Below are 23,402 nucleotides of genomic sequence, written 5' to 3'. Positions count from 1 at the left end.
TCCACCAGCGAGCTCGCGATCAACGCACCCTCTGCACGCTGCCCGGAATTCCAGCGTCGACGCGCAACCCTCACACTGTCTACAACTACTTAGTACAGGGGGGACGCGACCCCTGGCACACTCGGCGCTCTTTTGCCCCTGGCAACCAACACTCCCCATCTACTGCGCTTAACTCTTCATCAACCACAAACCGCCAACTTCATGTCTCTCGTCGATTCATACCCACCACCCGTCCGTGCACGGGCACCTCCGCCAGCGCCTCTGCGAATAGATAAAGCCAACGCATCTTACCATCGTGGGCCTTCGTCGCGTACCCTTCCAAGCAGCATGTCGAACAGCAGCTCATTCTCTCAATCCTACACCTCATACACACCACGGCTCACGGCCAATCATCAAAGTCATTCCCGCTCCCCGCCTCATTCCCCGCCTCCATCAGCGTTGCCTTTGCTTAGCCCACGGTCGAGCATCGGCAGCGCGCACAGCCCGCCTCCCAATATGGTTCATATGCCGAAACCCCCTCCGCGTCAAAGTCCTCAACCTCGAGCTGAAGACGTTGCAGACTTTGAGAAACAATGTCGAGATTTTTTCTATCGCCAATCACATGAATCTGGTTCGCGATACTTCCCGAGATTGATAATTTGGCTGTACTGACTTCCCATTCAGGTCAGAAGATGAACTCTATCCTGTCGAATCTTCCCCCCTCTCAGCGAGCGCGTTTCACTCGCATACAAGCTTCAATTCGTGCACAATTTCACGCTGACAGAACGCTGGCACTGCAATCTGCCATGCTTGCCCTGCTCAGCTCAACTGTTCCGCTACATTCGTTAACACCTCTTTCTCGCGCGCGACCTCAGAGTAAAGCCGCACAGAAAGAAAGGGAGGGGAAATTTTCGGCGTTCTTGAGGGAGTGGGCCAAGACAATGGATACGCTGCCCGGTGTTCGCAAGTTCCTCGAGGGACTGTACTGTACATTGCGCCTAATGGCTCGATCCGAACATCAAGGTGGTGCCGGAGGATATCGTGTAGAATGGGAGTTGGATGACGCCGTCTTCATGGAGTCAGCGTAAGTTCTAACATGCGACACGCGTTGGTCAGCAGCTGACAAGCACATGATAGGGGCGAGGAGTTCATGCGCGACGCAATCACAATGCTCAAGGGCATTCTGGGATTTTCGGACACGCTCCCAGCGAACGAGCCAAATGCTTCCGTTGACGACACTTCACTGGTCGACATTGCCCTTCCGCCACCACCTGTGCTTGGACGCAACCGGTCCTCCTCGGACCCATTCACTGACCCTTCCACTCCACCTCTATCTGCCTCTCCCGATCCCTCAATTTACATGAACATGCAACCGGGACGACCACCTGGTGCTATTTCACATGGGCGTTTATGGGTGTCCCCCGCGGAGTTGACAAACCCATGCATCGTCCACCTTCTCGCTCTTTTCCCGACAGAGATCAAGAAGTCGGCCGAGATTCTACGCTTCCCTTTGCTGACACCAGACCGGAAACGCGATGTGGAGGCGCTGGCTACAGCAACGGGCGACCAGCCTGACGATCAGTGGATCGTGCTCGCGAGTGGGCGATTGCGATTAACAACCCACTACAGGCGAAGCGGTTGGAGGGGCTCAATATTGTTCCGCCTATTACAATGGCTTGCTTCGCTTGTCGGTGGATGAGGCATTTACAAAGCGTATTTGCCTAGAGTGGCTTGACTATCCTTCGTTCTTTGTGTTTTGGGACATACCATGACTTTCCTGTGTATTATATGGCTAGCAGAAGAAGCGGGCCTTCGAAGACATTCTGATGGGTTGATTTCATACCACTGTTACGAACACGTGAGTGCCGACAGAACAATGTACGATAGAATAGCGAACTGAAATACCAAGTTCATGACACACGTTCTCCCTTGTCCGTGGCGCTGGGTGCTTGCTGAATACGGCGTCGACTATCAAGAGAGATTCAGGTGAGACTCCGATCGTGTTCTACGGGTGTTCTGTGGCGATCGCTTACCGTTTTCGGAATAGCGTTTTGTTCCGCGGGTCTCCATCGGTCATCTCGTGTCCAGAAAAGGAAACCTGAAGTACATCGCAGTCTTACTCTTCGCCAAATCACACTCGATCCCCACTCAGCACACGTGTTGCAGTCCGTTCATGGCCCGTGCACCGATCGACTCGTTCTGTGGCGTTATTCTGGTATATAAGAACCACCCGACCTCTTCTCCCCCCTTTCCTTCTTTCGCCCACCACCATCGTCCCACCTCCCAGCACCATCACAGTTCGGTGCCCACCACCCAAACATATCCTTCGTTGGTAACCTACGTTCGCTACCCTAATAACCCAACACTCATTCCAAGGATGCACGGCTTCTGCACACTCATCACACTCCCCTTCCTCCTCCTCGCCGCTCTCCAACCCGCCCTTGCATCCCCCACGCTGCACCCGCGGCTGCATGCCATCTCCGACCGGGAGTTCGAGTACACCCACCGACCATCCCACACGCGCACACACACGCCCCACGCGCATGCCACGCACATCATCACGTCGGGTGCAGAGAAGCGCAACCCCGTGGGCGACTGCAACGTTGCCGGCCAGCACTGCTGTAACCAGCTCATCCAGCACCAGTCGTCCACCGCCAATTTGATCTTTTCCATTCTCCGCCTCGACTCATCAACGCAACCGGACTCGGGCTCCTCCTTGGGCATCGACTGCAGCCCGCTGGGGTCGATCGCCAGCGGCGAGACATGTAACGCCATCCCGGTCTGCTGCAGCGGCGACCAAACGTACAATGGCCTCGTCAACGTTGGCTGCAGCCCCATCTCCCTCTGAGCGTGGTGGGCGCATACATGTCGCTTTCCCGCTATTGTATGACTTGGTGTACGAGTAGATCGAGAGAAGATGTGTATCTTTAGACCGTGCATTCGCTGTATCCTTAGTTGTACAACAGACAAAATCGCATTCATTTCGTTTCGCACCGTCTTTCACTCGACAAGGAGTGCATATATGCACACTCAGCCGCCAGATTGTAAACGAGACGGGGGCTTTTATGGCGTGTCATCCTGGCAGTCGCAGTACCCTGCATGTATGCGCGCTCATTGCAGTCTGTTTAAGTGATTATAATGTATATTGTTTGCTTCATATGTGCATAGTGCATGCAATGATTTAGCTGATTACAAGTGTCTTCTTTTCTGTCAACAGCCGCGTCCCTACATCATCACCCGTGCCCCAAAGCCAATAGAGTTCCAGACGTTTCCCAGCATCTGGCTGACTCTTGATCTCGGCCTCCCAGAAAGGGGTAGGGAGACAGATCTAGACTTCGCACCCTGCACTCCCGGGGCAGGGAAGTCGGCAACGCTGAGGCGCGATAGCGCTGGGGAGCTGTGTGCCGTCGCAGGTGCAAAGCGTGTTGTGAAGAGGAGTGAAGGGTCTGTGATGGAGATAGACTCCGACTCCGACTGCGGGTCTGTCTTCTCTCCGGCGGGCAGGGCGGCCAGAGCGGGTGTGGAGGGCGAGAGAGGGACAGGGGAGCCAGAGCGGGACTTGCGCCTCAGTGCTCGGGAGCGTGCGAGTGGGGAGACGGGGCGGCTCGGCCCTGCTACTGACAGTTCGGAAGGTATGCGGAGGAAGAGAGAAGGAGGAGGACCGGGCTTGAGCCAACCGTCGAACTCGTGTGCCTCGTAAGCGCGGTAAGAGGCACGGGGGGGAGCGTCTTCCTTCGGCAGAGGGAGGAGGATGCGCCGTGGTGTAGGCGGTACTATCCATGGCTCGGGAGTACGCAGCAGGGGGAGAGGTCGCGGTTCCTCTGTGTATGCGTCCTCTTCTGCCGAGACGAGGATCGCGTGCAGCGAGGGCGAGCGGCGCATGTGCCTCTGCAGTTCTCGCATGTCTTGGTAGCTCAGCTGGCGGGGGGGTGTCTGTGCTCCACGCCCGGTTCTCGTATTCCTCCTCCTACTCAAGCTACGCCTCGACCCTGAGGGGGAGCAAGCGAGCGCCCCGCCCGGGGAAGCGCATCGTTCGGAGAGCATAGTGGAGAGATGTTTCTTCCTCATATCGGGGGTAGTGCGAAACCTCCTCGGGCGAGAGCGAGACTCGGGCAGGAAGCCAGCTGTGAACTGAGCGAGCGCTTCGGGGTAGGCGAGATGTTCTTTCATCGGGCTGCCTTGCGGGGAGGCGAGAGTGTAGACCGATTCGGTCGAGGCGAAGCTCGGGAGGAGGAGAGGGGGGAAGTTGTCGTCCTCCGGAGTGCGGGGCATGCTACGTGTGCGGCGAGAAGGAGTGACAGGCATCGCAGTAAATGAGGTAGAGCAGGATGGAGTGTTGAACATGTTTGTAGTGTCTGATAGTAGCTCGTTTGAAGATTGTTAAGGTTCAGGGAAGAGGCGCTTGTGGCATTGACAGGCTGTTCATGCCCAAGCTAAATAGGCAAGAGAGGCCCTAGTCTGTGGGTCGGATAGATGTCATCCCCCACACAGAGGCGCAGCCGCATCAGGAGTCGGATGCGCTCATTCACTGTCGGTAATAGCGGATAGTCGATGGCCTGTGCACAGATCGGTGTCACATGAGCGGAACAACGACTCGGACAAGACGTAAGGGACACGGCTAGGCGCTCGCGGACTCGGGTTAGGCGCCGACGCCCGGGACTTTCATTTCCTCCCGGCCTGGCTAGGGCTCGGGTCAGCCACGTCTCGGTTCAGGCACTGTCTCGCCTCGTCCATAAAACAAGTATTGTTCATTGTCCGACTATCTAGCTACATTGTCCACGACATTGTCCGAAGTATGAAGTGGGAGAACAGACCGAAACTGTAGCGGACAGAGTTCACATCGATCCGCTCCCGACAAGAGGAGCAAAACCGATTCCTACACCGTCTCGCATCAGCAACCTTCCACGACAACAGCCAACAATAGCACGAAAAATACGCACGGTCCTCGTCCGAGTCATATACGGAATAGAACATCTCTAAGAACTTTTGTCCCAGAGCTGCGTTCCCGAACCCACCGCTGGCTGTCTTGCTGTCAGTTGGGGACAAGCCGGGTCAGACCAGACGTACCGAACCACGTTGGCCTCTCGGGTCCAGTGACGTTGAAGTGCTCGTATAGGCTCTCGGGAATAAGGTACGCTTCGGGTGGGAGGGGGAAGTCTGAGCCGCCGATGGTGAACGTCAGCGGTTGGAGGTCAATCTCAGGGGGGACGCTGAGCCAGCCGGCGAGCGGGCCGGTGTCCATTATCGATGCGTTTATCAGATTGTGCAGGCCGAAGAAGGCGTCACTGCGAGGGTTAACAACTGAGAGGTTAAGGATGCTGAGGGCTCACAAGGGCAGCAAGATGGGTAGCGTGCCCTGCAAGGGGTCAGTGACGTGGTGAGGCGAAGAGAGCACATACAGTGTCGACAATAGCTTGTGAAGTACCATTCTGCAAGCCCTGCGAACCATAGGCCACTCCGTCAATCTGCACCGCCCAATGCCTATCGTTCTGCATCTGCGGTGCCCACACCAGCTCACCCTCAAACTTGCTCTTGTCCACTCCGCCAAACGTGAGCTCTCCAGCATTCGTCTGCGTCCCGTTCTCCCCAAAAGGAGCGAGGTAGATCCCCACCGTGCGCTCAGAGATCCTACCTTCGTTATACAGGGAATCGACGAACGTAGGCGTGACTTGTAACCCCTGGATAGACCCATTGTTCCCGATATCACGGCCCAGGCCCACTATGTCAGCTTAACGCAAGCCCAAGGGAAGGGGAAGGAACACGCACGGATGCCGTCAAAGTTTACCAGCTCATGGAAGGCGGTCACGTTCGTTGCTGCACCGATGTATTGCTCGGAGACGGTCGCGCTGCCGATCGTCACTTGATCCTGGTAGACCACGCCAGTGGCAGATCCCGCACCATACCCCACGGCAAAGGTGTAGTTCGTCCTATGCAATCGTGAGTCCCATCTGAGAGAGACGGTATGTGGTTAACATACGAGTGCGAATGCGGCCCAGGGGCATATTTCGTCTGCCCCGCGTTCATCCACAAGAACGCACTCCCCGTGTCGACCAGCATACCGGGGAACGTCTGCCCATTCCCAGTCTGGACGGCAGTGACAACCTGCACCTGCTGGTTCGCGACCGCAGCGTTGTATGTCCCGTCTGGGCCTGCTGCGGGGCTGGGGCTGGTTTGCTCAAAGCTGAGGAAGAGGAGCCCTTGCTGGACTTGACGCTGGAGGGGGATTGTGAGTAGGCCGGGGAGGGGGTTGGGCGTTGGGAGTGAGAGAGAGAAAAGAGGGTAAAGAGCGACTTGGGTCAGTAGTAGGCCAGAGAGAGAACGCATCGTCTTTCAGGCTAGAGGGAGAACGAACGGACGAAGTGGACAAGCGAGGACAGAAGGGATATAAGAGGTCCCCGAGTAGGAAGGCAAAGAAGGTCTTGGCATCCCAGCAGAACCGCCGGTACCGTTCTGACATGCTGAACTCGTACTGCCTGGCACAGTGAATTCCGCACATGAGGCGACTGAGAGGTATGACATTCCGATGATCTGAACTCTTTACGCTTCCGTGTTCGCTCTATTGGGCTGCATTCCTCTCCTATTACGTCGGCAGAATAGTTGTTGACATGACCAGCACCGACGCAGGGGACACAATCAATCAATCAATCTCTTGCGTTTCAGCTCCAACAGTGCATGCGTGAGAAGAGTACATAGTGATGAGATAACCAGTAACAAAGGCTTGAAGAAGAGAGGGTCGAATTCTCTGGTGAATGATCAGGAGGCACATGAAAATTCGTTTCCGTTCCCTGTGCACGCGCGTTTTCCAGGCCGCGTACTCGTGAGAGCATAGTCATAACTTTGCAGTTCTCTAGATTTTGTACACTCATCTAAGATGGCTTCTATTGAGACTCTCAACCCGAAAGCTGAGAGTGTACGACGTGCTGCCGCGCTGCAGGTACGCTTTCATCTGCCAGAATTTGGCATTGGTTGGTTAATGGAGAGCAGGTTAACACTACCGGCGCGGTGGGGCTCGCAAATGTCGTCAAAGGCAACCTCGGTACGTGCATAAATTCTACATATCCAAAACACTACTAATACAAAACACCAGGCCCTCGGGGTACAATCAAGATGCTCGTCGACGGATCAGGAAACATCAAAATGACCAAAGACGGCAAAGTCCTGCTCTCGGAGATGCAGATCCAAAACCCAACCGCAGCGATGATCGCACGCACAGCTGTGGCACAAGACGACCAAGTAGGCGACGGGACAACCTCGGTCGTCCTCTTAGTAGGGGAGCTTCTGAAGCAGTCGGACCGGTATACCTCCGAGGGTGTACATCCGACTGTGATTGCAGAAGGGTACGATATCGCCAAAAAGGGGGCGTTGGAGGTACGCTTATGCTCTGCCAGCACAGCTTAACACTTACTTTCTCCTAGTTCCTCGACAGCTACCGCGTAAAGCGCGAACTGGACCGCGCTACCCTCATCTCCGTTGCCCACACTTCCCTGTCCACCAAGCTCCACCCCAAGCTCGCGCAACAGCTCGCAGCCGACGTAGTAGACGCCGTGCTCTGCATCCGCCCTCCCCCCCCTCCCGCTGATGCAAAAGGCGTCGACGCGATCCGGGAGCCTGTCGACCTGCACATGGTTGAGATTATGAAGATGCAGCATCGGACTGACTCTGACACGGAGCTAATCCGCGGCTTGGTACTGGATCATGGTGCAAGGCACCCAGACATGCCGAAGCGCGTCGAGAACGCGTTCATCCTCACGCTTAACGTCTCGCTCGAGTATGAGAAGACGGAGGTCAACTCTGGGTTCTTCTACTCCTCTGCTGAGCAGCGCGAGAAACTCGTCGAGTCCGAGCGCCGGTTCGTCGACGCCAAGCTGAAGAAGATCGTCGAGCTCAAAAACCTCGTATGCGACCAAGCCGTAGACGAAAAGGGGAAGAAAGGCAAGCCAAAGGGCTTCGTCGTCATCAACCAAAAAGGAATCGACCCGCTCTCACTCGACATCCTAGCAAAGAACGGGATCCTAGCGCTGCGCCGTGCCAAGCGGAGAAATATGGAACGTCTCCAGTTTATCTGCGGCGGAGTGGCACAGAACTCGGTGGACGACCTTTCCCCGACTGACCTTGGCTGGGCTGGGCTGGTATACGAGCACACGCTGGGCGAGGAGAAGTACACTTTTGTCACGGACGTCCAGGACCCGAAGAGCGTTACGCTCCTCATCAAGGGCCCCAACGCGTATACTACCCAGCAGATCCAGGACGCGCTCCGCGACGGGCTGAGAAGCGTAAAGAACGCATTGGAGGACGAGTCGCTCATCCCTGGCGCAGGAGCGTTCGAGATCGCCTGTGCGGCGCACGTAGCTGGTAAGGTCAAGAGGGAAGCGAAGGGGAGGGCCAAATGGGGCGTGCAGGCGTTTGCGGACGCGTTGCTGATCATACCTAAGACGCTGGCGGCGAATGGAGGGTTTGACGTGCAGGATACGATTGTCGCTCTTCAGGTGCGTCCTTACTCGGTTCGGTTCCTCAGAACAGTCATGTCTAACATCCGACGCACGTATAGGAAGAACAAGCGGAGGGTCATGTGGTCGGTATCGACCTGCAGTCTGGCGAGCCAGTAGACCCAACAGTCCACGGGATATGGGACAACTACCGCGTCAAGCGGCAGATGATCCAGTCCGCTTCTGTTATTGCGATCAACCTGCTGAACACGGATGAGATCCTTCGCGCGGGGAGGTCGTCCCTCAAGCCTGAGGGCCAATGAGCGCTGTTAGGGCAGGGGGAGTAGAAGTAGGAGTACAGTCGTCATTAATGTCATGGGAGTCGCATCTAACTAGTCGGTGCTCGGTAGGGTACTGGGTGTCTGGGCAGTTTGCTCACCCCCAGCTTGCGCACTCCTATCCCGGTCGTTCTGGATCTTCCCCGTCAGGTCCTGGGTTGCAGGCATCGCAGCCTTCCCTTTCCTGTAAGGCGACGCCTCGTACAACCTGACAGCCGCCGGCAGGTGTTTCTCGATATTCTACTCTCATGAGCCATAAGCTCTACAGCACTGCTCATCTCAGGACGACGCACCTTCTGCCTCTGGGCCGAAGTGGGATGTGTCCTCAGAAAAGGGAGCTTGTCGGCAAAAGACGTCCGTCCGGAAGCGGCCGCGTCCTCCCTATATGCATAAACATACACCAGACAACATACAACATGTTAGCTTGGCCGGTGCTCTGCGTGCGGGCTTGGAGGGACGCACTCTACTGCTGCCATCGCGTCCCAGAGATCGAGCGCCATACGCGGGTCATACCCCGCTTTAGCCATAAACTGCATGTCGTCAACATCCCTGTCCCGCTAATTCCCCAACCGTCCAGGAGGGACGCACCGTCAATCCAACCACATCAGCCTCCATCTCCAACTTTCTCGAATACGCTCTCTCCGCTACCCACTCATGAAGCCCATTGATAACTCCCCCCGCAGCGTCGCTCACCAACGGGAAGGATATGGTGAGGGAGAAAGAGATACTGCGGAGGAGGTCAAACGCCAGGGCGGCGAGGTTTGTAAACCCGGCATTTTCGACCGCGTGACGCTGGGTTACGTGCGCGATCTCGTGTGCCAGTACGCCGGCGAGGAGCGTTTCCTGCATTTGGGCATGCGCTAGCCCGTTGCCGTTGTCGTCCGCGTCCGTGTCGAGGGAAAGCAAATCGATAATCCCGGTGTAGACGAACACCTCCCGTGTCGGGAGTGCAAATGCGTTTATCCTAGGCAAGTCGACAACATATATCCTCCACTCGGTAGGGGAGAGGAGCTTGGTCGGGTTCTGGCTTTCGGGGAGGAAAGGTAACACCCCGGTCTGGGCGATAAAGCTCGGGCTTGCTTGTCCTTGCCGCTGAGGGCGGGGGAGCCTGAGCCTGTCTCTGAGTTCCGAAACCGCGTGCGCAGCAGAGGAGACGTAGTGCTCCGGCCCGTCGTCTAGCACCTTTACGAGTCTCTCGCACACGCGCTTCACTCTTTCTACTCTTCTTTCCCCAGGGCCAAGGACGAGCGGTCCGTCTAGGGCGAGGCACTCGTTTACCCTCGTTTGGGCCCAGAGGTGTTCTTCCCGCTCGGACATGAGGAGTAAGCGCCAGCGGTGGGTGTTGGGCGCTTGATCTAGCCCGAGGGCGAGGGTGAGGCAGATTCCGAAGATGGGGAGTTGGAAGAGGAGAAGAGAGAGACGGGGGTAGTGTTTCCATGTTCTTGTGTGTGTTAGGTGGGAGGGAAGGGGGAGGGAGAGGAAAGGACGTACTTGTAGCGGTAGATGAAGGGGAGGAGGAGGAGGGACCAGCGGGTGAGTGTGAGGAGTTGAGCTTTGAGCATTGGGAGAGAGAGGAAGAAGACATCGTTTCGTATGGGAGAGGGGTGGAAGTGTCGCAGGGAGTGGGAGGGGAAGTGGAAGTGGGGGATGGATCGAGGGGACAGCGATAGTGTGGTGAGAGAGCGTTGTTGGTATCGGAGATGAACCATCCTTGGTGAATGTCGCACGATATCATACACGCTATACGAGAGACAAGCAAAAGGCAGGCTCGCCCTCACATCTCTCACACCTCTCACAAAGCCGAACATGCTCAATACGAGTTCAACAGTCTAGTGCAATCGTCTAGGATATCAAGAGCATATCGGGGCATAGAGCGACCAGAGAGACAGAGAGGGAGAGGGAGAGGGTTGTGTGTATGCGGCCGTCGAACAGGAGAGCAGGAAGGGTCTTCGTTCCTCATCTGGGTGATGTCATAACAGTTGCAGATCGAACGTCGTATTGGACATGTGTTTGGTATGCGACCAACGATGTTCAAACCCCATACCAGTGGTAACCAGAAAACGAATGCAACCAGGTACAACCAACTAAAACCATTGCACCTAGTGCACCACCCCATGCCAACAACCACACATCAAAAGCACAAGAAACACAACCACACACCACACACCTACACCGTACACCATAGCGTATCGTGTATCCTCTAGACACAAAACCGAACAAAACAAGATTAGTTAATCTCAAACTTCCTTCCAGTCCCAGAGTCCCAGTCCAAAAGGGGAATAAAACATGCGAGGGAATCAGTGTGAGAATGCGAGGAAACTAGTGAGTGAGTGAGTGAGTGAGTGAATGTGGTTGGGGGTGGGAAAGGGTCTGAGAGTCCGAGGGAATACGAAATACGGGAGAGAGCGTAATGTAGGGAGTAGGGAGGGTGGAAGAGTCGTACTGATCCTGCAGGCGTCGGCCAGCTCGCTGCATCTCCCCTATCGGATCGATAGTCAACATGAAAGGATGTTCAAGCATCAGGAACAGGGATCTTCGGCCCATCCTCCACAGGCACAGGCGCAGTCGTAGGGACCTCCTTCCCCATCCTCCCGTCAAGGAGCGGCTGCACCAGCCCCGGCACCGGCGTCCCCGGTGTCTGAGGAGTAATCACCTCCGAACTCTCCGCGCTCGCCCCGCTCTCATGCGAGTCTGAGCCCGACCCGGAGCCTGAGGTAGAACGCTGTTGCGTGCTCCTCAGACTCGGGCGGCTGGGGAATGGAGGGCGAGGGAGCTCGTCCGGCGAGGAGGAAGGGAGGACGATGCCTGCTGGGTCCAGGAGGGTATACGCTGGAGCTGGGGAAGGAGTGTGTTGTGGTACCGGGACCGGTGTGCGTGTTTCTTCCCGTTCTGGTTGGGTGTGCGAGTGGTGAGACTGATGAGACTGATGAGAATGTTGTGAACGAGAATGGGAGAGCGAGCGAGTTGGCATAGGATGCGCAGCAGCGTCAAACGGCGTTGTCTTATACTCCTCGTCAGGCCTCACAAATGGACTCCCCGAGCTGGCAGAGCCGACCGTCACTGCCGAGCTCGTAGTGGGTGTCGGGGTAAGCCCGTGTTTCTCGCTCGGCCGTCGTTTGAGCTTCGTCCCTTTGCGTGAGAGTATGGAGAAGTTCCTTGTGGCTTTTTTGTCTGTTTTGCTCGGTGAGCTGTCTGCCTTCTCCCCCCGGGATTTCTTTTCCCGTGTCGAGTTCGTTCGGGAGGGAGATGACGGCCTACTCTTGCGGCTAAACATGCTAAACAAGCCTTTTTTTGGTCGTTCCTGCGGCATAGCAGCCCGCTCATGTGCCTCCCTCTCCTTAGCCCAGAGGAGTGCGTCCCTCCGTTCCCGCTTGACAGACTGGACATGAGCGAAGATGGCGTCTTCCTGCGAGAGCGGCTCGTCCATCGGGTCGAGGAGGAGGAAGGAAGCGCGTTTTGCGTTGAGCGAGGGGGTAGGGGTGGGGTAGGACGGGTAGGCTGGGTAGGAGGTTTGGGAGAGCGGAGAGGGGACGAGCACGCTGCCTCTTCTTGATCTTGGGAGGGGCTGGGGGTGGCCCTGCACGTGCTCAGCATGTATATTTGCAGGTTAGGATGGAAGGAAGGAACATACCTCCCACTGCGATTGGGGGAAGATCATGCTCCCCGGTCTGCTCTTGTGTCCATACATCGGTTGTCCTGGTAGGCAGGCATCATAAGGGGATTCGTTATGCCACATACTGCCGAAAGGGTCTGCAGAGTTCATATGATCCACCAGGTCAGGTGTCTTTGCGAGTGAGAGCGCCTCCATACGTAGTGCGTCGTCGATAAGTACACTGAGGGGTCGTGCTGCAGGGAAGGAGGCGGCGATCTGATCCTCTGTAAGGGCGGGTAGGGTGGGAGAAGAGCGTGAAGGGTAGAGTGATGAACGTGAGGGAGGACGGTGTGAGAGTGAGGAGAGGGATGAGCGAGGAGATGATTGTACGGAGCGGGGAGGTGTTCCTGGTGGAGTGTGGTATGCCATTGCTGTTTGGAACGGAGCGTTGGGAGGGTAGAGTGTTGCCATGACTAGGTGGTGGGTGGATGGTAAGGAGTGGCTATAGGGAGGGATGGATGAATGAGGGAGAGTAACTAGGGCGGATAATAGAATACTAAGTGTATGATAGGATGACACGATGGATCCACACCCACCCCCACTCGCCACACAGCACCGACCTTTCGGACCCTTCTTTCGATTCTCCCTTTTTAGTACTTGCTTCCGTTACAGCGAATCAACGCAACACCGACGTCATCACTAACGACATCCCACCAATCACATCATCCATCCACCATGGTACAAACCTACAATATCCCTCGTTCCTTGTACCTAATAAACAATCTCATCTACATACCACCTACACTCTCCCCTGGATGACAAACCCTCACCAACGACACTTAACCCACTAATACTGTATCCCAGCACACAGCCCGCCGCGCCCGAAACCTCCCCGGGGCTAACCTTCCCCACACTCCTCCGACTAGAGCGCACTCCACCCCCATACATCCCCTTCCTCCAATTCCGGCCTACGCGGGCACGGCTCGGGACTTGAGTACTCCATATGTTCGCAGTCTAATGGTCATTCTTTTTGATTAGGCGACAAACGCTCTCCGCCGACAGCCGCTTGACTCCTGACTGTTCAGGGTACGACGATCTATCTTGGACTTTCAGGGATCTTTCGACTGGGCACGGCGTTGCAGATGGCTAGGATGGCTAGGATAGGTAGGATCTTGGATCCACGTCGGGCCGGATGCAGGACCCCGATTCCCACGTCTTTCCCTCGTCTTTCCCTTTGTCTGTCCTTGCTCGCCCTTGGATCTAGCCACGGGCTTGTACCCTGCTCTGACAGGCAGCCTACTAACATAGAAGATCCCCTGATGCAGGGCTGAGAACAGGACAACCTCTGCAGGAGCGCGTTTCCCGTGCTTGAACAGGACCGCCAACCCCGAGCGAACCCTTCGGACGAACAAACACTCGCCGGATATAGAAAGTACACTCGCCGCCTCGCGCTGATTCACACTTCTCAACAGGCCGAGGTCCCGCGGTCCAGCCTGAGCACCAGCACCAACATGAACCCAGTCGCACGAGCCCCGCTGCGCATAAACCGAGCCTAAGGTAAGGTCCTACGACCCCAATTCCTCGGAAACTCCGCAAATCGGGCTCTGGCTCTTCTTACCATTCTATCGAATGCTAGGTATGATAAGTGGAGTGGATAGGCAAATGCTGGCTGAGGTATTTTTAGCTCTGGGCAGTGCGCCAGCGAGCAGTAGGACAAAGACAGGAAAGAGATATAGAGACGGCTGAGGAGGAGGAACGGTTACCCGGCTGCAGCTGGCTGGGTGCTGGGTGCTGGCAAATGAATGGGATTCATGACATGCGGGATTCGAATTTGGATTCGGAAGATCTGTTGATGTTGATATCATGTTGATGCTGTTGCTCATGGCGTATGTGCTGGCTGGTGGAGCACGAGAGCGCTGGCAGGGCAGATGCGCAGTCAGAGATTTCTCTCTGACCTGGCTGCGGTGAGTCGACGACGAGTTGAGGTGGCTTCGGTTTCCTTTAGCCAAAGGAGCTTTCCAGCGCACGTGAGGCGAGGTATTGATTTCCTGGAAAGCTATTCCTCATCACGGGTCATCCTGGCTCTAGTGACATCCTGCAAGAGCCCCTGCATCCATCACTAGACTTAAGCAACCGCGACAACACTATGCCCATCCACGACATGTACCCGTATATAACCCAACTCCGCTTCAGATCCACTATGTAATACCTTGCCCCGATTCTGGGCTGCCTTTCTCTTACAAGAACAGGTTTCCATACCCTTTCCTTATGTTCTGGGGTCCTGGACGCGTCCACGGCGATGACGCAGCGTGGATTTGAACTGTCCATGCTTACGTTACTGTCTCTTTTGGGCGATGTTTGGTTACCGTGACTGTCTTGTTTGGGATGTGCGACCTTGGACGTGAGGACGGCGGATGTCTAACATGGACAGACGTCGATAAAGGGTGTATAAATACCATTCGTCCTCTGAGGCCAACCTCCATCTCGCCCCCAAACTATCAAAACCCCTCGCTACACAATGGCAGCAACACGCTCCTCCTACCTATGGATGCAATACTGTCCTCTTCCCTCCGTCTCCTCCTTCGCCCGTCCTCTTACAGGCCGCACCGTCCTCCTCACAGGGGGTAACGTCGGCCTCGGCTTCGAAGCGGCCAAGCATCTCGCCTCTCTCGGTCCAGAAAGACTCATCATCACCTCGCGCAACGCCGCCCGCGGGGCAGAAGCAGTCAAGGCTATCCAAGCTGCCGGGAAGGGCAAAGTGGGGAGCGTCGAATGCTGGGAGATCGACCAAGCCCAGTTTGGGAGCGTCACTGCTTTCGCAGACCGATGGGCGAAGGAAGTGGGGAAACTCGACTTGTTGGTGCTTAATGCCGGTGTTGCGCAGCTCGAGTATGCGCAGTCGCAAGACGGACTCGAGCTCATGCTCCAGGTTAATCATCTCGCTCCTGCCCTCCTCACTTTCCGCATGCTCCCCTTCCTGAGCAAGGCGAGCCCCGACCCACCAACACCAAGGATCGTCATCGTCAACTCCGGGACGCATCACTGGGTCCCGGGTGTGCAGGAGGTGGACGAAGCGGGCGATGGGTGGCTCAAGCTGCTCGCGAGTAAGAAATACTGCCAGACGGAGAAGGGGATGATGATGCGGTATCCCCTCACCAAACGTGGGTCGCTCGATTCCCTGGCTACATATGTAGACACCATGACGGCACTGACTGACCATCCCCCCAGTGTTCAACGTCATGTTCGCCAAGTCCCTCTCGGAGCATATACCCGCCTCCAACCCGCTCATAGCAAACAGCGTCAACCCCGGGTTCTGTCGCTCCTCCCTAGGGCGGAACGTCCGTTCCTGGCGGTTCTGGTTCTACACGCAGCTCGTAGCGCGCACTACGGAGGTGGGCAGTCGCACGCTCGTGCATGCTGCGGTTGGGAAGGACTTGGATGATATGTATGGCGAGTATGTCGAGAGCTGCTTTGTGAGCTCGCCGAGTGCTCTGGTGAGGAGCAGGAGGGGGAAGATGATCCGCGATAAGCTTTGGGTAAGTCGGTTTTGTGAGACGCGCGGAGAGGGACTCATTGCTTCTAGGCGCAGACGATTGAACTCCTTTCAGAGGTCGATCCGGAAGTGCCGAGGATCATCAAGCAGTATCTCGAGTGAGCGTAGATTGAACGACAAGTGCAGATACCAGGCATACTTGATGACAAGGGGAGAGGTTGTTTTTCGTGTGTACAGTATATGCGGAGCGTACGTGTTGAATGCAACCTTCGACAGCTTCAGGACGTAGAAGCAGGAGAGTCTTTTGACTTGACCAAGTACATGCATGCGCGACGCTTCGTGCAATCACGAGGTCGTGAACAATTTGGAATGGGAGACAGTCGTCTTCCGCAGCCAACCCTCGACACCAGTGCCCGTCTAGCCGGAAACGAGATAATGTGAACGTCCCGTCCGGTCCTTCGCCGTAGGAGTCAAACCCACCAGCTTCGGCAGTGTGGATCCACTCCAACGGACTGTCACTGCAACGCCCCACATCTAGATGACTGCATTCCTTTGCTTCGTGATATACCGAGTAAAGACGCTCCTGGATCACGTGCATTTCCATGGAGCGCTTCGTGGACTTCGTAGGTTGATTACGACGTAGAAACTCCTCGACGCTAGTGAACGGCGGAATCCATGATCGTCCATGACTCACTGGGAGGAATTGTTCGACGATACGATGAGATGGTGTTCAAATGCTCTTGTCTACTGGTGGTATATATAGCTCATTTTCCGACTGCTTGCAGGCTTTCGGGTAGCGCGATGACGACTTCTTTCTTCTCGATATTGTACTACCAATGGATGCCTCTCCCGTCGGTCGCTTCCTTCGCCCGACCACTAACAGGGCGCACCGTCATCCTCACGGGGGGCAACGTCGGTCTCGGCTTCGAAACAGAGAAGCATCTCGCAGCTCTCGGCCCTGCGCGGCTTATTATCGCTTGCCGTTCAGCTGCCAAAGGTGCGCAAGCGGTAAAGGAGATCGAACAAGCTGGAAAGGGCAAGGTCGGGAAGGTCGAGTGCTGGGAGGTTGATCAGGCTTCGTTTGCGAGCGTGAAGGCTTTCTGCGATCGGTTTGAGCGGGAAGGAGGCGGGAAGCTCGATTTGCTTGTCCTCAATGCCGGTGCTGCGTTGCGCGAGCGGCAGGAGACGGGAGACGGGTGGGAGCTCATGCTTCAAGTGAACCACCTGTCGACCTGCTTGCTCGCGATTCGCTTGCTCCCGTTCCTGTCCAAGGCAGAAGCAGACCCGCCAACGCCGAGGGTCGTGATCCTCAACTCGGGCCTGCATCTCTGGGTCCCAGACGTGCCAGAAGCTGATGCGGCTACACCGAGCATGTTACGACTGTTGAGCAGCAAGGAGAATTGTGCAGAGGAAGGGCAGATGGGAAATCGGTATCGGCTCACGAAACGTACGCTATTCGTGTTATGACCATCACCGGGAGTTGACAGTTTATAGTCTTCAACGTACTCTTCACATTCACCTTATCTGAGCGACTGCCTCGAACGTCCGCTTTGAGCGTGAATACCCTCGATCCTGGATTCTGCCATTCCCAGCTTGCCCGAAACGTCCCTCGCACTTGGAGCTATTGGGTGTTCAAACAGGTGCTCCCGCGAACGACGGAGATGGGTTCGCGCACGCTTGTGTACACCGCCGTGAGCAAGGACTTGGATGGGAGAAGCGGGGAGTACTCTGAGAGTTGCTTCATCAGTAAGTCCAGCGTGTTGTCAAGGAGCGAGCGGGGAAAGACGATTAGAGACAAGCTCTGGGTGAGTGCGACTGAAGATCGCGCCGTGTAAGGCTGATTGTTTCGGACAGGTTGATACGATCGAGCAGCTCAGTTTAGTAGATCCGGAGGTGCCTCATATTATCAAACAGTATTTGGTGTGAGCCTAGAACCGATCCAGATCGCGATAGCTTTAAGCTATATCTTCGTCGGGATATCCAGTTCGAAGAGTGACTGCATTTGTGAGGATCATGACTGCGCGCAGAAGGGAAAGATAGAAAACCGGTATTCACTCACGAAGTGTGAGTGTGGGTTTTCTGCTTTTACGAAGACCTGACAAGTGGTAGTATTCAACGTGCTCTCCACGGTCGCGTTGTCTGAACGACTCCCTCGAACGCTCACCGTCAGTATGAATACCGTCGATCCCGGTTTCTGCCACTCTCAGCTCTTGCGACACGTGCGCAGCTGGGGCTTCTGGATATTCAGTCAATTGTTTGCACCATCCACAGAAGCAGGTTCGCGCACCCTCCCCTATACCACTGTCAGCAAGAACTTGGATGGGAAGATCGGAAAGTACATCAAGAGCTGCTTTATTTGTGAACCGAGCCCGTTCGCGAGGAGCGAGCGGGGGAAGATGATCAAGGAAAAACTTTGGGCGAGTGTTGCTAGAGATTGCATCATGCAAAGCTGACAGTTTTGGACAGGCCGACACAGTCGAGCAGCTCAGTCTGATAGATCCAGAGGTGCCAGGGATTGTCGAGCAGTATTTGCTGAGGGCTTGAGCGCGACGGCCCATTCTCAGCCGTAGCTCTACGCAAGAAACCCGTTGTCATCTTCGGCTTGATGTGCGATTGTGTTTATAAGATCAGCTTTACGAAACACCGCAATACCTCTGCTGCCAGCATCTAGGCCCTACTGAGATGATGGAAAAGATGAGAGATAAAACGGAAGATTCGCACATACTCTGTCTTCTCACCACACTTCAGAAGATTTCGTGATGTGCTGGTGGGTGCTCTCGGCAACAACGACAGGTTGTCGCTTGCTGAAAGCTTGCAACATCGATTGCTGTGGAGTCGCCTGCCAGTGCCGCGGGGACCGTAGATTCCGACTTGTTATATTCCAGTGGACAATACACGTTGTGCGAACGGTGGTGGATGGGGTGGATGGAGTGGCTAGTGTGGCATGCGGTAGGAGGAAAGAAGGTAAATACGGAACGAGAAATGAAGGGAATGAGAGGAAACGTAAAGGATGGAAAGGAAAGGGAAATGTGCACGGGTCCGAGGCGTTGCGCAATGGGCGTGGAATAATCGTGCTAGGGGTAAAATAGAGGTATACACCCCCGATCTAGAAGTCCGGAACCTGTAAGTAATGAATTAGTATCAATTTGACGTTACAGCGAAGAAGAATACGCACTGAAACATTCCATATCCAAGCCCCATCTTGGTACTTCTGAGCGGTATCGTTGAGCATGATCTCATTCCGCTTCTGAACTGCATGGATGGTCAGAACTGCTAGGGGCATGATGAGAGCAGTAACGTACCATAAACGGTCAAATTGGTCATCTTTGATCGCAGTTCGGTGATAGTCATAGGCTCGATGGGGCTCTCAAGTAGCTCAGAGAGCTCCTCCACTGCGCGCTCAAGATCCCTGAATTCCTAAATGAGCAGTCCTTGAGCATACAACGTTCTGATTACGCACCTTTGGTTGTCTTCAAACATGATCGTTTCGTTATTCTTCTCGAGGTAGAATGCCATCGCGTACGTCCATTTAAGAGTAGTGCGGCAGCGCACGAGCTCGTCGACAGCGCGCTTGGCGAACTGCACCTCAATCCACGTCAGCTCAGAAGCAATCTGCATCTCCTCCATCTTCTTCTCCGTCTTAGCATACAGCTCCCTGTCTAAGCGAGCGGATTGCTCGTGGTTCGCGTAACGATTATAATACTGGAATTTGATGTGAGAAAGTATGTATACAAGTAAGGATGAGAGGCGCACATGAAGGTACCGCTCCAAACTCGCACGGCTCCGCGATTGGGCATCGCGCGCGTCTACACCAGCTTTCTCGTCGTATCGATTGCAGTTATACCATGCTGTGCCATGCTCTGTCCACGGTCCCATACATACCCAGCAGAATCTGCGAAATACATCAGTATAGGGGTCTATCAGAATTCAGTCTAAACACACTCATGCTTGCACTTCTTGCAGGTCATGTGGCTAGCAACGTGTCAGCATACACTTTCCCACGAGGTGAATTCGCGACGCACTTGCACCCTCCATTCTTCTCGATGGTACTCACGCATTTGGGGCACTCCTTAGTATTGCTCTTGATCCAGTTGGCTGTCTCGCTGTCATCCGCACACTTGCGGAGCCACATCTTGACGACAGCACAGATGAGCGGACGGTGGTCCTGCTGTTCGCCACAGCCGAAGCAAAAAGTGTGCCCGTGCCCGCAGTGCACTGTTGGGACGGTGGTGGAGAGTGCAGAGGGTGTAGGTGAGAAGTTCGGTGTCATGACTGTAAGGTCGCAGGACGGGAAGGGACAGAATTCGAAGTTTCTGTTGTCGGCCACATATGCGGCCAAAAGCAGTTCTTGATACCTATAGATAGAGTCAGGCTCGTTGTTGCTAGAGATTGCATTCTTCGTACCTGGCATAGGTATGACTGTCCAGCAACTTCTTCATCCACGCGGTCGGAATGCGGATCGCGCAACCCTCTTCCATACATCGAACATCACACTCCCCCTCGTCCTTGATCTTGGAGGTGATGTACATCTCCCAGCACTCGCTGCAGAACGTGTGCCCGCATGGGAGAGCCATAGCTGACTCGCCTGGTTGGGTAGAGGCGCAGATTGGGCAAGAGAACGACTTGGATTTGGTTGCAGGCTTCTTCGTTGCTGCGAGAGAGCGAGAGTTAGAGAACGATGGTAATCCAGACTGAGCGGGAAGACCAGCAGCGGCGAGGACTCGTTCAGGACCGTCCATGTATTGCTCGATGAGCCTCTCTTTGTTCCACTTATAGTGACGCAGAAGAGCTCGAGCGATCTCAGGCTATCGGGGTATCATCAGTCGGTGAAGCGAGTATAAGTGGAATAATATGAACCTCAACACCAAAAATCCCAGCAACATGCTCGACATCTTTGTTGACGATCTCGCGGAGCTTGTCGGGTTCGAGGCTCTCGTACTCGACCTCCCAAGGAAGAGGACGCTTCCCCAGGACAGCAGGGGTGAACTGGGCATAGTCCTCCTCCTCCTCGTTCTCTAGATCTGCGTCATCGCCGTCCTGCTCTGGATCGGAGTAGTTGTACTCTAACCGATAGATATGCAAGTGAACACCCCAGGTCGCACGATAGGAGGTGGAGGTGCTTACCCATCTCCTCGTCAGAGTAGTAGTCGGAAATTGCGTCGTCAGACATATGTCTAGTGGAGTTTGGAGTGGGCAGACGAGTATGGGAGAGAGCAGGACGCTTTGCAGGTGTGTCGTTGTTGTCGCTGGTCGTGGAGAGAGTGCGAGAGCGCTTGCCCATGGACAACGCTGAACGGATGCGACTCACTTCATGTGAGCGGGTCGGGGGCACTATCGCCCAGCGACCAGGGACCCCGGTGTACCTACTCTAGGGGTCCTACATGGCCGCCACAACGCCTCATTGATGGCAACTGACTTTCTCGCGTTTTGGTGCACGCATGAGATTTATTCTCGCGCGACTGACTCGACCCATCGCACATTCCTTTCAAAAACCACCATCTTGCTCTCGTATTATCTTTAGAACAATGGCAGATATACCGACCAACGAGCCAGCAGCGCCCTCTAGCGTCGACCCGTTGACCGGCGAAAAGATCTCTAAAAGGTAAGCACCGTCCTTTGGCGCGTGTGAGAATATTCATGACTCGCTGCAGCGAACTCAAACGTCGTCTACAACAACGGGAGCGCGATGCAAAAAAAGCTGAAAAGCAAGCCGCTCAGGCTGCAGCTGCAGCACAATCAGCTACCAAGCCCAAGGCTGCCAAGCAGGCGGGCATTGATGAGGATGAACTCGATCCTAGTGTACGCTCGACCTGCTCTTATCATCGAGATATGCATTCTGATGCGTAAGTAGCAATACTTTGAGCTCCGCTCTCGTCAAGTCAACAAGTTGAAGGAACAGCCCCTTACACACCCTTACCCTCACAAGTTCAAGGTGACCATGTCCGTGCCCGACTTCGTCAAAGAGTTCGGTGCACCGGGGCGCATTGCCAATGGCTCGCGGGACGACAGTGTTGTTGTTGCACTCGGTGGTAGGGTGCAGAATATCCGCTCGTCGGGTCAGAACTTGAGGTTTTACGATCTTCACGCGGACGGGGCCAAGGTGCAGATCCTGGCGCAGGCCAACTTCCACCAGCCACAACCGCACCCGAACGCCCCTGCAGGCACTGAGCCCCCCACCACGCCGTTCACCGAGACACACGACACTTTCCGCCGTGGTGACATTGTCGGTGTTGTAGGGTCCCCTGCGAGGTCTAAAGCAGGAGAACTGTCCATCTCCCCGACGCATATACAGCTGCTTTCTCCCAACTTGCATCAGCTACCCAAGCATACAGGATTAAAGGACCAAGAGTCACGGTATAGGAAACGGTATCTGGATCTGATTCTTAACGAGCATACGAGGAATATCTTCATTACCCGTAGCAAGGTGATCAATTACATGCGGAGATTCTTCGATTCTCAAGGGTTCATCGAGGTGAGGCACACCTTCGGAATGGCGAGAAAGCACATTGACGTCCATGCAGGTCGAGACACCCATGATGTCCATGATCGCAGGTGGTGCTACTGCCAAGCCTTTCGTCACCCATCACAATGATCTCAAGCTTGATCTCTACCTGCGTATCGCCCCCGAGCTCTACCTGAAGCAACTCGTCGTCGGTGGTCTTGACCGCGTGTACGAGATTGGTCGCGTCTTCCGGAATGAGGGCATCGATTTGACGCACAATCCTGAATTCTCTATCTGCGAATTCTATATGGCGTACGCAGACATGTACGACATTATGGACATGACCGAGGGTCTGGTCGAGGGGATGGTCAAGTATCTCACTGGAGGCAAGTCCAAGCTCACATTCCATCCTGAAGGGCCGGGCGAGGGGAAGAAGGAATACAAGCTCAACTTCCAGCGGCCGTGGAAGAGGTTCGACATGTGCGAGACGCTCGAGAAGGAGCTGGGTGTCAAAATGCCCGTTGGAGATGAGTGGAACTCGGACGCGACTCGGGTGATGCTCAGCGAGCAGTGCGAGAAACATAATATCGAGTGTGGCGCACCGAAGACGACTGCGCGCTTGCTTGACAAGCTCGTGGGAGAGTTCATCGAGTCACAGTGCATTAGTCCCAGCTTCATCGGTGAGTTTTCACTCTTCGGTCTAGGTCGTTGAGCTGACCCATCGATAGTTGGTCACCCGCAGATCATGTCACCCCTTGCCAAGTACCACCGTTCCCGCCCCGGCCTTTGCGAGCGATTCGAAGGTTTCATGTGCACCAAGGAGTTCTGCAACGCCTACACCGAGTTGAATGACCCCTTCGAGCAGAGGATCCGGTTCGAGCAGCAGGCAGCGCAGAAAGCTGCCGGAGATGACGAGGCTCAAGGAATCGATGAGACGTTCGTGGATGCGCTTGAGCATGGCTTGCCCCCTACCGGTGGGTGGGGTATTGGCGTTGACCGTCTGGTCATGTTCCTCACCGATTCACCTAACATCAAAGAGGTGTTGCTCTTCCCAGCCATGAAACCAGATGTTCAGGCTCCCCACTCAGGCCAGATTTAGACTTCAAATATCGTAGATTCTCATGCCATATTC

At 55.2% G+C, this 23,402-nt stretch overlaps 10 protein-coding genes across 10 annotated transcripts; 6 read left to right on the top strand and 4 right to left on the bottom strand.

Moving 5' to 3' along the window:
- The first annotated feature begins 525 nt into the window (after nucleotides 1-525).
- Nucleotides 526-1,838, top strand: DACRYDRAFT_93585 (uncharacterized protein). Its single transcript, XM_040777169.1, has 3 exons — nucleotides 526-610; nucleotides 664-1,063; nucleotides 1,117-1,838. Exons 2-3 carry the CDS (start codon nucleotides 672-674, stop codon nucleotides 1,676-1,678), a joined length of 954 nt encoding a protein of 317 aa, XP_040631078.1. The 5' UTR covers nucleotides 526-610; nucleotides 664-671; the 3' UTR covers nucleotides 1,679-1,838.
- A 737-nt stretch (nucleotides 1,839-2,575) lies between these two features.
- Nucleotides 2,576-2,827, top strand: DACRYDRAFT_41919 (hydrophobin; the record flags this gene model as incomplete). Its single annotated transcript, XM_040774513.1, has 1 exon — nucleotides 2,576-2,827. A coding segment is annotated over one exon (252 nt), but the record flags the coding sequence as incomplete, so codon positions are not given.
- Nucleotides 2,828-4,736: 1,909 nt separating this feature from the next.
- DACRYDRAFT_20796 (acid protease) lies at nucleotides 4,737-6,591 on the bottom strand. Its single transcript, XM_040772086.1, has 7 exons — nucleotides 5,957-6,591; nucleotides 5,746-5,906; nucleotides 5,379-5,698; nucleotides 5,310-5,335; nucleotides 5,047-5,264; nucleotides 4,920-5,000; nucleotides 4,737-4,855 (listed from the first exon to the last, which is right to left on the bottom strand). Exons 1-7 carry the CDS (start codon nucleotides 6,301-6,303, stop codon nucleotides 4,815-4,817), a joined length of 1,194 nt encoding a protein of 397 aa, XP_040631076.1. The 5' UTR covers nucleotides 6,304-6,591; the 3' UTR covers nucleotides 4,737-4,814.
- A 259-nt stretch (nucleotides 6,592-6,850) lies between these two features.
- Nucleotides 6,851-8,786, top strand: DACRYDRAFT_76535 (chaperonin-containing T-complex zeta subunit Cct6; the record flags this gene model as incomplete). The annotated part of the gene is made up of 5 exons (XM_040776208.1): nucleotides 6,851-6,913; nucleotides 6,964-7,015; nucleotides 7,067-7,347; nucleotides 7,395-8,465; nucleotides 8,528-8,786. 5 exons carry the CDS (start codon nucleotides 6,851-6,853, stop codon nucleotides 8,726-8,728), a joined length of 1,668 nt encoding a protein of 555 aa, XP_040631075.1. The 3' UTR covers nucleotides 8,729-8,786.
- A 103-nt stretch (nucleotides 8,787-8,889) lies between these two features.
- On the bottom strand, nucleotides 8,890-10,452 carry DACRYDRAFT_48620 (uncharacterized protein; the record flags this gene model as incomplete). Its single annotated transcript, XM_040774855.1, has 4 exons — nucleotides 8,890-9,124; nucleotides 9,206-9,273; nucleotides 9,332-10,184; nucleotides 10,235-10,452. The coding sequence occupies 4 exons, from the start codon at nucleotides 10,450-10,452 to the stop codon at nucleotides 8,890-8,892; spliced, it is 1,374 nt and encodes a 457-aa protein (XP_040631074.1).
- Nucleotides 10,453-11,255: 803 nt separating this feature from the next.
- On the bottom strand, nucleotides 11,256-12,806 carry DACRYDRAFT_105247 (uncharacterized protein; the record flags this gene model as incomplete). Its single annotated transcript, XM_040768063.1, has 2 exons — nucleotides 11,256-12,320; nucleotides 12,375-12,806. The coding sequence occupies 2 exons, from the start codon at nucleotides 12,804-12,806 to the stop codon at nucleotides 11,256-11,258; spliced, it is 1,497 nt and encodes a 498-aa protein (XP_040631073.1).
- A 2,077-nt stretch (nucleotides 12,807-14,883) lies between these two features.
- Nucleotides 14,884-15,990, top strand: DACRYDRAFT_48621 (NADP-binding protein; the record flags this gene model as incomplete). Its single annotated transcript, XM_040774856.1, has 3 exons — nucleotides 14,884-15,496; nucleotides 15,564-15,871; nucleotides 15,919-15,990. 3 exons carry the CDS (start codon nucleotides 14,884-14,886, stop codon nucleotides 15,988-15,990), a joined length of 993 nt encoding a protein of 330 aa, XP_040631072.1.
- Nucleotides 15,991-16,668: 678 nt separating this feature from the next.
- Nucleotides 16,669-17,663, top strand: DACRYDRAFT_93581 (NADP-binding protein; the record flags this gene model as incomplete). Its single annotated transcript, XM_040777168.1, has 2 exons — nucleotides 16,669-17,275; nucleotides 17,323-17,663. The coding sequence occupies 2 exons, from the start codon at nucleotides 16,669-16,671 to the stop codon at nucleotides 17,661-17,663; spliced, it is 948 nt and encodes a 315-aa protein (XP_040631071.1).
- Nucleotides 17,664-18,743: 1,080 nt separating this feature from the next.
- On the bottom strand, nucleotides 18,744-21,092 carry DACRYDRAFT_93580 (uncharacterized protein). The gene is made up of 10 exons (XM_040777167.1): nucleotides 20,953-21,092; nucleotides 20,686-20,891; nucleotides 20,233-20,633; nucleotides 19,851-20,183; nucleotides 19,771-19,800; nucleotides 19,582-19,720; nucleotides 19,289-19,530; nucleotides 19,131-19,237; nucleotides 19,004-19,080; nucleotides 18,744-18,949 (listed from the first exon to the last, which is right to left on the bottom strand). The coding sequence occupies exons 1-10, from the start codon at nucleotides 20,996-20,998 to the stop codon at nucleotides 18,935-18,937; spliced, it is 1,596 nt and encodes a 531-aa protein (XP_040631070.1). The 5' UTR covers nucleotides 20,999-21,092; the 3' UTR covers nucleotides 18,744-18,934.
- A 261-nt stretch (nucleotides 21,093-21,353) lies between these two features.
- Nucleotides 21,354-23,369, top strand: DACRYDRAFT_87444 (lysine-tRNA ligase; the record flags this gene model as incomplete). The annotated part of the gene is made up of 5 exons (XM_040776809.1): nucleotides 21,354-21,430; nucleotides 21,480-21,627; nucleotides 21,680-22,300; nucleotides 22,350-22,950; nucleotides 22,999-23,369. The coding sequence occupies 5 exons, from the start codon at nucleotides 21,354-21,356 to the stop codon at nucleotides 23,367-23,369; spliced, it is 1,818 nt and encodes a 605-aa protein (XP_040631069.1).
- Nucleotides 23,370-23,402: the final 33 nt, after the last annotated feature.

Source organism: Dacryopinax primogenitus (assembly GCF_000292625.1).
Source record: "Dacryopinax primogenitus strain DJM-731 SS1 chromosome Unknown DACRYscaffold_4, whole genome shotgun sequence".
NCBI lineage: Eukaryota > Fungi > Basidiomycota > Dacrymycetes > Dacrymycetales > Dacrymycetaceae > Dacryopinax > Dacryopinax primogenitus.
Note: the sequence above shows the minus strand (reverse complement) of the source record. Positions and strands in the feature narration are given on the sequence as shown.